This window comes from Pleurodeles waltl, chromosome 3_1 (genome assembly GCF_031143425.1).
Source record: "Pleurodeles waltl isolate 20211129_DDA chromosome 3_1, aPleWal1.hap1.20221129, whole genome shotgun sequence".
NCBI classification, from domain to species: Eukaryota; Metazoa; Chordata; class Amphibia; order Caudata; family Salamandridae; genus Pleurodeles; species Pleurodeles waltl.
In genome coordinates, this window is record NC_090440.1 from 1836450828 (window position 1) to 1836465175 (window position 14348).

Genomic DNA, 14348 nt, shown 5'->3' on the forward strand with positions numbered 1-14348 from the left:
GACTCTGGAGACCTATCCCTAAACACAATAAAAGCATTGAAAGTTGCTAAGTGGAAGAGGTGAAGTGCTAACTTCTTATACCAAACGTAAGACTTACGAATAGCAGTATAAGGTTCCAACCTCTGGTCAACTCTATCTACACCTCCCATGTGCTTATTATAATCTAAAATGCACACAGGTTTGCGCACTTCAGCAACCTGGCCCCAAACAGTCACAGGGGAAGTACTCTCATCATGGATGGTACTTAGCATGTAGACATCCCTCTTGTCTGAAAATTTCAAAGCTAGCAGCTCCTCGTTCCGCAAGGCACAGCACTGTCCTCTCTCAAGTTTTTTACAGACAAGCTCCCTTGGATAGCCTTTCCGGTTAGAACGGATTGTGCCACAAGCAACTGTGTCCACTCTAAACAATTCCTTGAACAACTGCACACCAGTGTAGAAGTTATCTACATACAAATGGTGACCTTTGTTGAACAGTCGTCTACCAAGATCCCACACAATTTTCTCAGTAACTCCAAAAGTGGGAGGACAACCAGGGGGGTCAATATTGGAATCCCTACCAGTGTACACACGGAAACTATACACATATCCTGTCCTACTTTCAGACAGCATATACAATTTAATTCCATATCGTGCCCTTTTGCTAGGAATGTACTGCCTAAAAACCAAACGACCCTTGAAGAGGACCAAAGACTCGTCCACACTTAACTCTTTGCCTGGAACATAGACCTCCGAAAACTGATCTACAAAATGATCAAGGACAGGCCTAATCTTAAAAAGACGGTCAGAATCTGGGTGATCTCGTGGCAAGGCTAAAGCATTGTCAACAAAATGCAGCATCCTAAGAAGAAGCAAATACCGATTACGACTCATGGTCGCTGGAAATATAGCTGTTGCCATCAAGGGACTAGTAGACCAATAAGAAGCCAGTGACGGCTTCCTTATCAACCCCATCAAAAAAGTCAAACCCAAAAACTTTTTTAACTCCTCCAAATTTGTGGGAATCCACTGGGCAGCTCTAGAGTGTGGCCTAAGTCTAGCAGCGTTGTCCCTCAAATGCTGCTCCGCATACAAATTAGTCTGCTCAACAATCTCTTCCAAAAACACATCATCCATGAATAACTCAAAGAAATTGATAGGCATAAAGTTCTCTGTATTGGCGTTACACCCCGGGAGACCAGTAAAGGCAGGCAACTCTGGCTGCTCCATGTTTGGGGCAACCCAGACATCAGGTCTTATAACGGGAAACCTTTCAGCCCCAGGTTGCTGCACTATTGGCACATCAATGTCCTCCTCTAAAACAGGCCCTTCATCTGCACTGAGTGTGGCTTCATCATCAGAAGATTCCCCTCCAAGAGAAACATCACTGCCAGAATCTCTGACTTCCTCCTCTGCCTCAGATGCAGAGTCCGTCTCATAGTCATGATCAGACTGTGACTCAAAAAGCATACCAACCACCTGCTGAGCAGTCATCCTGCGGCTAGCCATGATCTCTCCTGCTAAAATTAACTGGACAAATTCACCACCAACAACCAGCACTGTGTAAGACAAGTAACAAAGTGTAGCTTTGTTAGTAAGAGTTATAAACTCAAAAACTATACCGCTCACTTGCCTGAAAAAGCTTGATTCACCAGCTACTACACAGCAATCACCAATGATATCCCACTAAAAATAAAGAAAGAAAGGCAAATTAGAAATAAGACAAAACAAATATCATTGTGCACAAACCTAAGGACAATTTCACACACAATCCTGCATTTAGTACACCCCCTACAAACATGTCATTCATGCATGGCAACAATACTCCTTTGGAGAAAATTGTTTTTACTTACCTAAAACATGCAACTGTGCAAACTGCAGGTCAACCACCGCCAAAACCGCAAGGAGCCACAGCAAATAAAGCAAAAGCTTTGAACTAGAACAAAAAGGAGGAAAACATTTTTTATCACAAATGCAAAGACTTCTTCAGTTGACAAACACCCCACCATCAAACATTTAGAAATTGGTGCCTAAGTGGATTCTGCCATAGGGGCAGATGGGCCTACTAATAAAATAGGCCTGTCTACCCCAAGGAAGCCAGAAAATACCTTTAGTAGTGTGTCCCCATGGAGAGCGACCCTTGCCAAAGGGGACAGCCCTCAAAAAAACAAAAAAAAAACCACACACACAACACTATCCCTGGTGCCTAAGTGGCTTCTACCCCCCTTGGGGGCAGGTGGGCCTAACAAAATAGGCTCATCTGCCCCCAGGGGGTGTAGAAATGGGCAACAGGTCAATGCCCCCCTTGGGGGGGGGGGGCGCCCCGTGACCAAGGGGACGCCCCCCACAAAAATAAACAAATAAAAAAAATCCCTGGCGTTCTAGTGGTTTCTGCCCCCCTTGGGGGCAAACCAGCCTAAAAATAATAGGCTGATCTGTCTCCAAGGGGTGCAGAAATGGCCTGGGTACATGTGCCCCCAAAGTGGGGGGCGACCCTTGCCCAAGGCCCCCCCCATCCACTAACACACACACACACACACTATCCCTGGTGTCTAAGTGGCTTCTGCCCCCCTTGGGGGTAGGTGGGCCTAAGAAAATAAGCCCATCTGCCCCCAGGGGGTGTAGAAATGGGCAACAGGTCAATGCCCCCCTTGGGGGGGCGCCCCGTGACTAAGGGGACGCCCCCCCACAAAAAAAACCAATAAAAAAAAAACCTGCCGTTCTAGTGGTTTGGGGGCAGACCAGCCTAAAAATAATAGGCTGATCTGTGTCCAAGGGGTGCAGAAATGGCCTGGGTACATGTGCCCCCAAAGTGGGGGGCGACCCTTGCCCAAGGCCCCCCCCCCCCCCCCCATCCACTAACACACACACACTATCCCTGGTGTCTAAGTGGCTTCTGCCCCCCTTGGGGGCAGGTGGGCCTACAAAAATAGGCCCATCTGCCCCCAGGGGGGCAGAAATGGCCAACAGGTCAATGCCCCCCTTGGGGGGGCGCCCCGTGCCCAAGGGGACGCCCCCCCACAAAAATAAACACATAAAAAAAAATCCCTGGCGTTCTAGTGGTTTCTGCCCCCCTTGGGGCAGATCAGCCTAAAAATAATAGGCTGATCTGCCCTCAAGGGGGGCAGAAATGGCCCTAAAAGACATGCCCCCCCAAAGGGGAGCGACCCTTGCCCAAGGGGGCGCCCCCCCATCTACTACACACACAATCCCTGGTGCCTAAGTAGCTTCTGCCCCCCTTGGGGGCAAATGGACCTAAAATAAATAGGCCGATTTGCCCCCAAGGGGGGCAGGAAAGGCCAACAGTTCTCTGCCCCCTTGGGGGGGCGCCCCTTGCCCAAGGGGGCACCCCCCCCACATAAATACACATAAAAATAAAAAACCCTGGTGATCTAGTGTTTTCTGCCAGATCTGGCTAAAAAGTAGCCAATCTGCCCTCAAGGGGGGCAGAAATGGCCCTAAAAGACATGCCCCCCAAAGGGGAGCGACCCTTGCCCAAGGGGGCGCCCCCCCATCCACTACACACACAATCCCTGGTGCCTAAGTGGCTTCTGCCCCCCTTGGGGGCAGATGGACCTAAAAAAAATAGGCCGATCTGCCCCCAAGGGGGGCAGAAAAGGCCAACAGTTCTCTGCCCCCTTGGGGGGCGCGCCCCTTGCCCAAGGGGGCACCCCCCCACACATAAATACACATAACAATATAAATCCCTGGTGATCTAGTGTTTTCTGCCCCCCTTGGGGGCAGATCTGGCTAAAAAGTAGCCAGATCTGCCCCCAAGGGGGGCAGAAATGGCCTAAGTAATTGCCCCCTAAAGGGGAGCGACCCTTGCCCAAGGGGCCGCTCCCCGCGTGCAAGAAACAGAAAGATCAACAAAAAAAAACAAATCCCTGGTGTCTAGTGGGCATTCCTGCTGCCCGATCGCAATGCGATCGGGCAGCAGGAATGCTCAAAGAGACACCGGGGAAAAGGAAAAGCCTTTCCTTTTCCCCGGTGCCTCTTTAGCCCCAACCCCCCACCCACCGGGAAGAGGAACTCACCTCTTGACTCGTCGCCGCACAGGAAGCAAATGGCTTCCTGTGCGGCGAGGATCCCATAATGAAGTCAGCGCGCGATCGCACGCTGACGTCATTATGGGGGGGTGGGGGGGTCGGGGGTGGAAGGGGAAGGGCTTCCCCTTCCATCCCTGACTTTGGGGGGTGGGGGGGAAGCACACAGAGGGAGCGAGAGCGCTCCCTCTGGGCTGTGTGCCGAGGACGTAGTGATTACGTCCTCGGCACAGCAGCACTGTGCCGTGGGACGTAACCACTACGTCCGCGGCACAGAAGGGGTTAAAGAAAGTATTGAGGATTTGTGGTAGCTGCAACATAAATAAAGCTTAGAGATCTACTGCATGACATGGAAATGAATTATTGTAGCCCCTTTAAAAATATGCTGTGTCTTAAATGACTAAAAAGCCATCCCCTTTTTTTATCCAGCTATTTCATATGTGCATTGACATGTCAATGCTCATTTACTTCAGCCTGCTTCACAGACAAGGCTTTAAATTCAATAACTCATATTCCAACAAAATGGTATTCAGAACAGTCCCTCTTTTGTTTTCAATACAGACTATTCGCATTCTAGTTGTTCATTAGAGCTCTGTGGTGAAGCTACAGTAGAATACTGGGGGTTCAACTGACAGACGGCTGCTGGGATTATAAGACATGTTTCTCTCAGCATGCCAAATCTTTTTATGGCATGGATACAGAAGATCTTTGAGAATTTATAGAAAATGTTTCCTCTTATCGTTCTAGAGCACTACCCATACATTTGTGTGACAAAATGAAACCCTCATAGTACTCATTTGCTGCAGTTTCCTCAGTAGGAAATGCTTTCAGTTCTATAGCTCGTATTCAAGCAATTTAGGTGTGCCTCACCTTTTTCAAGAGTAGAAAATGTTAGCCCCTGTGGTGAAGCTTCAGCAGAACAGACACCCCATGTTTTAATCAGTTTGTCAGAATTTTATTTCTTGTATGTCTGTAGTAGATATTTGTGAATTTGTAGAAAATGTGTTCTCATTTGAGCTTCTGAAACACCTTCCATAACTGCTAATCAGAAAATCATAAGAAAAAGCAGTTTTCTCAAATCCCAGCAGATTATCATCATTTTCTAAAGGAGAAAATCACACTAGAACGTACCACAATTCCTAAAATTGGTATACCACCAGCAAGTGACTTATACTATGACTACAATTTATGATCACCCTTTATATTTGTTCCATTTAGGGACCCTCAAACGCAGGCTTGCACTAGAATGCTTTTCAATGGGACAAAAAAATTGGATCCTTATCATCAAAACAAAAAACAAATCCAAGTATTATACTGTTTGTGATTTTTTTAAAACAGACTTTTGTTGGAGTTTCACAACATGGGGGTAGACAGGTCATGCTGTAGTACTGTATATCATTGTAAGCATACGAATTGGTCATCCTGCCCCTAACTCCCCCCCAACCCCAAACAAATCCCCCTCTCCCCCCCTCCAGAGACACGTTGTAAGATACCCATATCAAATCTATCTTAGCAAGACCATCCCAGCCTACAAACCAAGTACCAACAACAATCCTCATCGTACAGCTTAGGCCAAGAGGTCTGAGTTCTCATAAAAGTAGTGGTGAGCCATGTCTCTCATTGAGTTCCAGTCCTATTCCTGTGCTAGTGAACTTCCAGGAGATGCCACTGACGACTGTAGAGCAGGGTCCTTCATATAGTCCACCGGTGCCTCCCAAGCCCTGGCAATGTCTGGCGATACACGGCCCCGGCTGGCTTCCCTGAGCAGCACCTGAATCTCATACTCTGCCTACCACTCAAGCTCCCTATGCCAAGCCATCATCCTAGGTCCCCTGGCAGCTCTCAGTTCCTTGTAATTTACCTCTTTGCCAATATTAGGGCCATATCTCGGAACCTACTTGGGACCTTAGTTTTGCTGGTATGTGGGAACCAGCTCAACAAACAGTGCCCTGGTGAACAGGGGACCTCCTGCATTGTCATGTCAGCCATTGTGGACATGACTTCTTCCCAGTAGTCAGTGAATAATGGGCAGGACCACACCATATGGAATATCTCCGCACCCACTGCGCTGCTATGCTCTGTGGAGGACACAGAATTTAAATCTGGCATTTCTAGACACCTTGGAGGACTGTTCCATTATCTTCACTTTAATCGCCCTTTGGAACTGTTACCCTCAAATCCTCTTCCCACTGTTCCCCTAGGCCACCCAATGGTGTTTCTACATCTGCTCTGATAGCTCTATATAAGCAGGAGACTGCCTTGAAGGTGCCCGTATTCATGACCACAAATTGGCAACCTCTATTATTGGGTGGCTCCAACATAACATCCCCCCGTGCTTCCAGTTCGCTGCTGACACCGCTCCATGAAGTAGAAAGTGTTACTGTGGCAGGTCGTATTCCAGGCTGAGTTCCTCAAATGGGAGTAACTCTTCCACTCGAAGCAGATCACCCACTCGAGCTATTCCCGCAGCAGTCCATTCCGCTGATCCTTACAAGCCCCATCCATGCGGTAGCAGCTCCATGATGCCTATGGGAAGGTCAGGCAAGCATGGAAATCGTGTCCATGTTTTTTGCATGTATCTGTTACAGCAGTGCTCCATCACTTGGAGCTCACTCGCGCCCTCCAGATCAGGATATTGGGCAAGCATTATACTGCTTCTTACCCTCCACCAAAATAATTCCATGAAAACACACCATGTAACAATTTTGTGCATTTCACCGTAAATATTAAAGTTCATATTTACACTAGCAGCAGCATCTAAGGAGGAAGGCACTCTTAAGTTGTTATTGACTGGACTGGAGTAGAGCCCTCAGCTTTGTCTGCAAATGGTCTTCCTAAAAAATTCTGCTCAAACCCCAGATGCCATCAAATGTGGGAATGTGTCTTGCCTGCCTATGTGGAGTAAATTCGGCTACACTTATTCAGCCAAAACCCTTCCATCAATTGCCTTTGTAAGGAAGGGTTCAATTAGGGTCTACAAACTATTTTTGCTCTGTATTTACAAAGGAAAGGTCGCTAATTTGGTGTTATGAGCACTTCATTTATCAGATCAGTTAATTCAGATGTATGCATTATAGCTTTGCACAAACGGCAGTAGAGCCTTCCTGTTATATGTAGCTGCGAATTTTATTAAACACATTGTTTATGCTTGATAGCAAACAGCTGAAATGTAAGTCTAGTAGTGGCCTCAACCAGTATACCTAAATACAATTGGCAAAATGTATTTTGCTAATCAGATGCTTACAGTCAGCCAGCCTTTGCTTCAGATAACATCCCGGTATGGTTGTGAAAGGTAATATCAATGGAAACCTGTTATGCAATGTTCATGCAATTATGTCTAGAGCATTTTGTCATGCACCCTACTACGATTCCAAAATGAGAAGGTCGCAAAGGTTAGGGTACATAGTTTATTTTATCCATTAGAAAGCCAATGACTTGTACACTACTGAGAGGTATTTGTGTGTTTGGCTATAGAGCTCGTGTTGACTAAGCATAGTATTATGATAGTGGGCATCTGCAGGCATAGCCCAGTACGTTATGTTATGTTGATTTGTACCTCACACTAATCGCCTGATAGGATATTAAGGTGCTTGAGCAGGTGTGTGGTCGCCAAGGTGCTTATATGAAGAGCCAGATCTTCAGTTTCTTGCGGAAGAAGTGAGGAGGAGGCTCTGATGTGTTGAGGGAGGTTGTTCCTTGTGTTGAGTGTGCTGTAGGAGAATGAGCAACCTCCAGTATTGCTTTTGTGGATGCAGGGAGTGTTTGAGAGTGAGGCAGAGGTTAGGTATCTGGTGGGTTGTTGAAAGTGTATGTGGCTGTTCAGGTATTCTAGTCCTGTGTTGTGTAGTGTAGTTGTGTGTTGTATGTGTGTGTGTGAGAAGTTTGAATTGGCTAGGCTTGTGAATGGGGACCCAGTGAAGATTTCTGCGGTACGGTACGGCGCGATGTGGGTGCGGCGTGGGAGGTCGAGCATGAGTCTTGCGGCGATGTTCTGGATGGTCTTATATCTTTTTAGGAGTTGTTTGGAAATTCCAGTATAGACTGTGTTGTAGCCTAGCCTTCTCGTGATGAGTGCTTACGTCACTGTTCATCTAGTGTTCTGGGGCAACCATTTGAAGATCTTTCACAGCATGTGCAGGATATGGAAGCAGGAGGTGCACACTGCCCTGACTTGAGCCATCATGTTGAGCTTGTCATCTAGGATGATCCCTAGATTTCTTTTGTGGTCTGTGGGTGGGTGTGTTGGTCCTAGCTCCAACGGCCACCAGATGGAGTCCCATGGAGAGGTCTTGTTGCTGAAGAGCATTACTTCCATCTTATCAGAGTTGAGCTTCAGGCAGCTAGTTTTTATCCAGTCTGCTACCATGGTCATGCAGTTGGTGAAGTTGGTTCTGGTGGTGGTTGTCGTGTCCATCAGGGATAGAATGAGTCGGGAGTCATCGACGTAAGATTTCACTGTGATGTTTTGTGATCGAAAAATGTTTACAAGAGCGGCGTCATGTATATGTTGAAGAGGTTGGGGTTGAGGGACGATCCCTGTAGGACTTAGCCTACCAGTTTCTTGATCTCTGATGTGAAGGATGGCAGTCTGACCATTTTGGTTATTCCTGTGAGGAAGGAACAGATCCATTTGAGAGTGCACCCTTGTATGGCAATCTTGTGAAGTCTTCTGATTAGGGTGTTAGGGTAGACAATGCTGAAGGGCACGGAGAGGTTGCGCAGGATGAGTGCTGCTGTTTCTCCTCAGTCCAGGATAATTTGAATATCCCCAGTGGTGTGATGAGTGCTGTTTTGGTGCTGTGGTTCTTTCTGAATCCTGATTGAGCATTGTCCAGAAGATGGCAAAGTTTGAGGTGGTTTGCGAGTTGCTTGTTGATAGCATTCTCAATCGGTAGGATTTACATATACTGTAGAAGAAGTACAGAATAATCCAGGTAGGCAGTTAGGGTTGCTTGTGTTTAATACAGGGGTGCTGTGGACAGCTTCATATGTAATGCAAATGGAGTAGTTTAGTGCACTGATGCTGGAGAGATAATTGCAAGAGAAGGTCAAAGATAAGATAGATTTATTGTTTTCACAGGCAGCTGGGGTGATTTACTTGTATTTGTTAAGGACAATGTAGTTGTTGTGCTGCTGGTAACTGGAGTGGAAGTTGTGTGATGGGGTGAGACAAAATAGATTAACTATAACTGATAACTAAATGCCTGCTTGAGGAACCTTTCAAATGTGAGTCAGAGAACTGAGGGAAACTCACTTTCATTTTGTCTTCTAAATAATGGGTTAAAACTTTGTTAACTTAATGTTTTGTTTGATAGGGATACATTGTTCCTTGAAGATTTCAGCCTACATGATGTAATTTCCAAGTTTCAAAGAGTGCAGACTGAGGATGATCAGGCAAATATTGTGCTGTCCTACCAGTGTAAAGATGAAGGTAAAATATGTAGATTTTCCAGTTGTGTAACCTTGTGTATGCTTTTCCATTTGTGACTTCTAATATGTGCATATGCTTTCTTGACTGTTCCTCCAAGTTAGTGAGGATCCCTGATTAATTCAAAACAAAGATTGTTTCTGTGAATCAAAGAGTCTAATGAAGATCTTTCTTCTGGAGCCATCCCAGTTTTGGCAAGTAGAGAATTTGTTTTGTGGGACCCTTATCTCCCAGGACACAAAGAAACCTGGTTGAGACTATCATACTACTCAAATCAAGACTTATGACCAAGGAGCAAGAAAATGTTGGTCGTCCTTCAGGGACATGCCTATATCCTGTATTGCGTGAATGACAAGATCCTGGTTGTTAACATCTGTCAACCACTAATTCATTTTCATTAGCCTCACAAGTGGATCATTTTATTATTTGGAAAACAGTTTTCATTCATCTGTAAAATTCTTCTTTAGGTCCAGTAGCAAATGTGACTCTATTAGGGCTTCGATTAGAAGAAAAAGCAACTTAGCAGAAAAGGTGCTTTCATGTTGCAAGCCACAGTATTCTTTTTCAACGTTGCTGTTTATGAATTCCTGTTAAATCTGATTAACCGAATCCCTGTCTAAGAAAGTTGCTCAGTGTTTTTGACTGTTGTAAAGAAGTCTGTCTTTTAACCATCCTTACACAGTTCTACAGAATGAGGCTCTGTCAACACAAGAATTTATCACTGTTGAATATTCTTTTTTTCTTTTTAAATCATTTGTTTTGTTGGCATTTAAGAACAAAAACAAATCTAACAGTTCATGGAGAGTCTTACACAATCACAAATTACAGTAAGTTATTTCAGCATTTATTTTGGAACAACTTCACATGATATATAACACGCTTATTCGGTCTACAGAGGGACCAGTCTGTTCCAGATAATGCCTACATCGATGTGTCCTAACTGCACAATAATTGATTGTATCTCCTTCTCAATGTGAGGGGCTTCCCCTAGGTCCATTTACCACAGTGTAGGAGTTGTGCAGTCTTCATTCATGCTAATATTGAATGTGTATCTAGCCAATGAAAGAGGCATTTCTCAGCTGGACTGTATGAGCTCCGTGGAACATAAGCAGATTATTCTGGAATTGAAAAGTTTGTCAGTGTTCCTGTTACTTAATGTTAATGAACATTCTGATTTTCTGAAACCAGCCCTGCGACGTCCATCATCTATTGTCATATAATTTTGGTCCATCTCAGGTGGGAAGACCCTTTACCACGCCATCCTTACAATGAAATGCCTAATCTTTCCCACGTAGATTAGTATTTGTACCTTTACTACACAGTACTTTAGCTACCAGGTAAGTATTTTTTTTTAGCTAACCAGATTTCTATGGTATTGAAAATAAAAAAAAAAGTGGTTTGGGAACGGGAAGCAGTAAAGGGAGGTAAGGATTCAGGGTTGGGTAGAGGTAAAGTGAGGTAAAGGTAATTTTAGGGTGGTAAAGGGGGTAGGGATAATTCGGGGTTCATTGGTGGGTAGGGACATTTTAGGGCTCAGGGTTGGGTAGAGATAAAGGGTGATAAGGGGAATTTTGGCTTTCAGGAGTGGGTAGAGGTAAAGGGAAGTAAGGGAGATTTTAGGGTTTAATGGTGGATAGAAGTAAAGGGAGGAAACAGTAAGTTTAGGGAGCTGGGTAGAGGTAAAGGGAAACCAATATCAACAAAGATGTTGCAGGCGCCATCTTAAGATTTGTGGAATCAGTCCCCTGTCCCAACAAACATATAAAGGGCAGGGTAGGGAAAGTCTGACCGCCTAGACTTAGTGGGACCGATCTGGGGCCAAAATGGAAAAAAACTAAATTTGAAATGCGGTTCGGTGAAAATAAATAAATAAATGGCCGACCCACCCTTTTTAATTATAAACACCCAGGGCCCGGGGAGGTGGTTGTCACATTATTATTATTATTATTATTAAAACACAGAGGAGTGTGGAAATGTATCCCCCTCAGTGAGCCACCATATGGCCCCAGAAATGCCATCCCCAGAGCCCGCCACATATTTATTATGGAAGTGGGGGCCCCCCTCCTAAAGCCATTTGATGGCCCCAGAGACCCCATCCCACGGGGTCCCATTCATATATATTTGCGGAGTGTGGCGCCCCCTTACCAGAGCCGTCTAAAGGCTGTGGGATCCCTGTCCCCCAGGGCCGCAGCATAACAGTGTGCCAGAACTCCATTCCCAGAGCACTTCAACTCCCTGGCTGTGCTTTCGTGGGCTGAGATCACAGGATTGCTCCCACCCAGGATTGGTGCTAACAGGGGAGCCACAGGGGCCATCGGCCTCCCTCTGCGGTCCCCAGTGGCAGAACATGTTGTGGGTGCCCCAGGTGGAACTGAGGCAACCACTAAACAAACATGAAGACGGGCTCCCACTGCAGCCCGAATGTGGGTGCTGGCCATGGGGCCGGTGGGGCCCATGTTCTTTTCTCCGCGGCCTCCAATGTTTTTATACATTGTGGGGTGCCTCTGGTAGGACTGGAGTACCTACTCATTAAAGGAAGTGTGGCCACCACCTTGTTGGCCCATACAACAGGGGCTGCGTGCAAGGAGCCCCTAACAAGGCTGTGCAAGGCAGCCAAAACGCATTTTGGTGGAATAAATGCACAGCAAATTTTGAAATGTATCATGTTAAGCATCGTCATCATTCTTAAACAATGGATATATAGCAGAGTTGTGTGCAGTAGCCACTCCTTCGTTCTAGTTAGGATTCTGAGAGATAGGAATTATTTGGATTTTTGATTGGTGATCACTTTGCCACAGTTTGACAAATCTCCACAAAACTTTGTAGCCTTGTTCCTTTTTCTGCATTAACAAGCCAAGATACAAAGGTTTGTGGTGATAAATTAAGGAGGTGCAAAGAAAAAAGCGGGATCCCAATGCATTTTCCATAGACTTTTCAAACAGATGTAGCAGCTAAATGGATGACCAAATTTTTCAGGAAATTTGGCAGGAATATAGATTGTGCTATGGAAAGAGTCTTTTTTTGTTATTTGATCTAAACTGGTTCAGTAGTTTTTAGATAATAAGGGGAAAAAACTAGGAATATATTGGGCCGCAGTATACACAGTACCTTTGCAGCACACAACGATACCAGACAATGAGGAAACACAATATGATAGGTTAATGAAGGCCCTTTTAAAATGAAAAGGCAGCCATAATGTTTAGACCACACGTTGCCTTTGATCTGTGTTTTAATGTGAAATATATGTTATTACTCTTGTTTTATTGTGGAGGAAGAAATTAAACACTTTAGCAAACTCTGGAGAGGTGGGGAAAAGTAGTTTTATTAATTTATATTACTAAACATTTACAGAGTATTGTGGTACTCTTGTAAAATTATGTAGAAAGTACTGCAGTACTTACTGAAATTTTTTTTTTTAATTTTTATATGCGAAAGTAAAATGATACAGGATGGCTCTAAAGAGTCTTTGTTGTTTTTGTAACTAACCGTATTTAAATATGTGTCAAGCCGCATTGTTAGCTTTGAAATGAAAAGATGGTTTCCATAGGTCGTAAAATGTACACCATCAAGACAATACACTGCTGCATTGGAATATTTTTTATTCTAATAAACAATGGATAACATTTTATGATCTCGAAAGAATGCTGAGACTGCCTTGTTGATATGTCTTCAAGTCTTTTCAAACTTAGAAGCATTTAGAGTAGACCACTTCCACATTTGTCCCTGACAAATATTTTAGAGCACAAAATGAGTGTGTAAAAACATAGCCATTACAATGGAAAATGTCTCCTTCATCTCAGTTTCCAGTCTTAACTCCAATTAAGTGTCCTATATCACTGCCACCAAATTGGCTAATCATAAAGTGGGGATGGCCAAATTTACTAACGGAAAAAAACAGAGTATCTTTCATACCTCTTTCACCAATCCATGTTATTTCAACTCCTTCGAAACCCAAATCATTTTCATCATCTGCTTTTTGGCATGCTCCCTGGCACAAAAAATAAGTGTGCCCAACAAGCCAAAACCTAAACTTCTGATGGACACATCTATCTGTGGAGTCCTCAACTCTTGAATATCGCAGTGTGTAGCACTTGATGGAAACGTTTCCATAGCTCTTCACATCGATGAGGACGTCACAATAGTACAGCTCTGCACGTGACTCCATCTGACGTCATCAAAGCCATAAGAAGTCCTCTCTGGCTTGCTGAGGTCCGTTCCCTTTTTTCCGCACCTTCAACATGTAATAGTTTTTCTTGGTTCTCCGTTGGTGATACTCTGTATCCAAGGGAAGTCGTCTTTTGTCCTGTTAGAGACAATGTCTCCTCCAAAGAAATCAGGTTTCCAGCCATGTAGAGAGTGCATGGGTCAAATGTCTGTGACTGACCCACATGTGGACTGTTTGTGGTGCCTAAGTTCGGACCACAGCGTCTATGAGGATTGGTCATGTCAGAGCATGAACCCCAAAGTGTTAAAGGAGAGGGAAGCGGAGCTATATCTTGCAAAAGCGAAGACGAAAGAAAAACTGAGTAGTCTCGGGTCCCAGCCTCTTTTTTTCCCCCCAATTCAGCATTTGAGGGGATTGAAGAGGCTAGTAGTCTGGATACTTCCCTGGAGTGGGAGGAGTTGTCCCCACAGGGTTTGCCTCCACCTTAAGTGACCTCATCCCATACATTCGTACGAAAGGCAGCTGATAGGTTGAACTTGTCTCTCCCAACAGCTGAGATGAGATCCAGTTTAACAGAGGTCCTTCATTCTTCAATTGCTTCTTCAGAGCCCTTGCTGCCATTTAATGAGGCGTTAACAGAACCGGTTTTGGAGATTTGGCAGAAGTCTGTGTCAACTCCAGCTGTGTCAAGGGCAATAGGTAGGAGATATGAGACTGCTCCAGGAGATCCT

The 14348-nt window shown here is 44.9% G+C and overlaps 1 protein-coding gene across 3 annotated transcripts in view; it reads left to right on the top strand.

Annotated features, from left to right (window-relative positions):
• Window positions 1-14348, top strand: part of LOC138285661 (uncharacterized) — a 222604-nt gene that overhangs the window by 42951 nt on the left and 165305 nt on the right. For 2 of the 3 annotated variants that reach the window (XM_069225910.1, XM_069225909.1), the window contains exon 5: window positions 9340-9455. The exons of the other annotated variant lie outside the window; for it this stretch is intronic. In XM_069225910.1, coding sequence (XP_069082011.1) covers window positions 9340-9455 — 116 coding nt within the window. The remainder of the gene's footprint in view (window positions 1-9339; window positions 9456-14348) is intronic. 3 annotated transcript variants of the gene reach the window in all.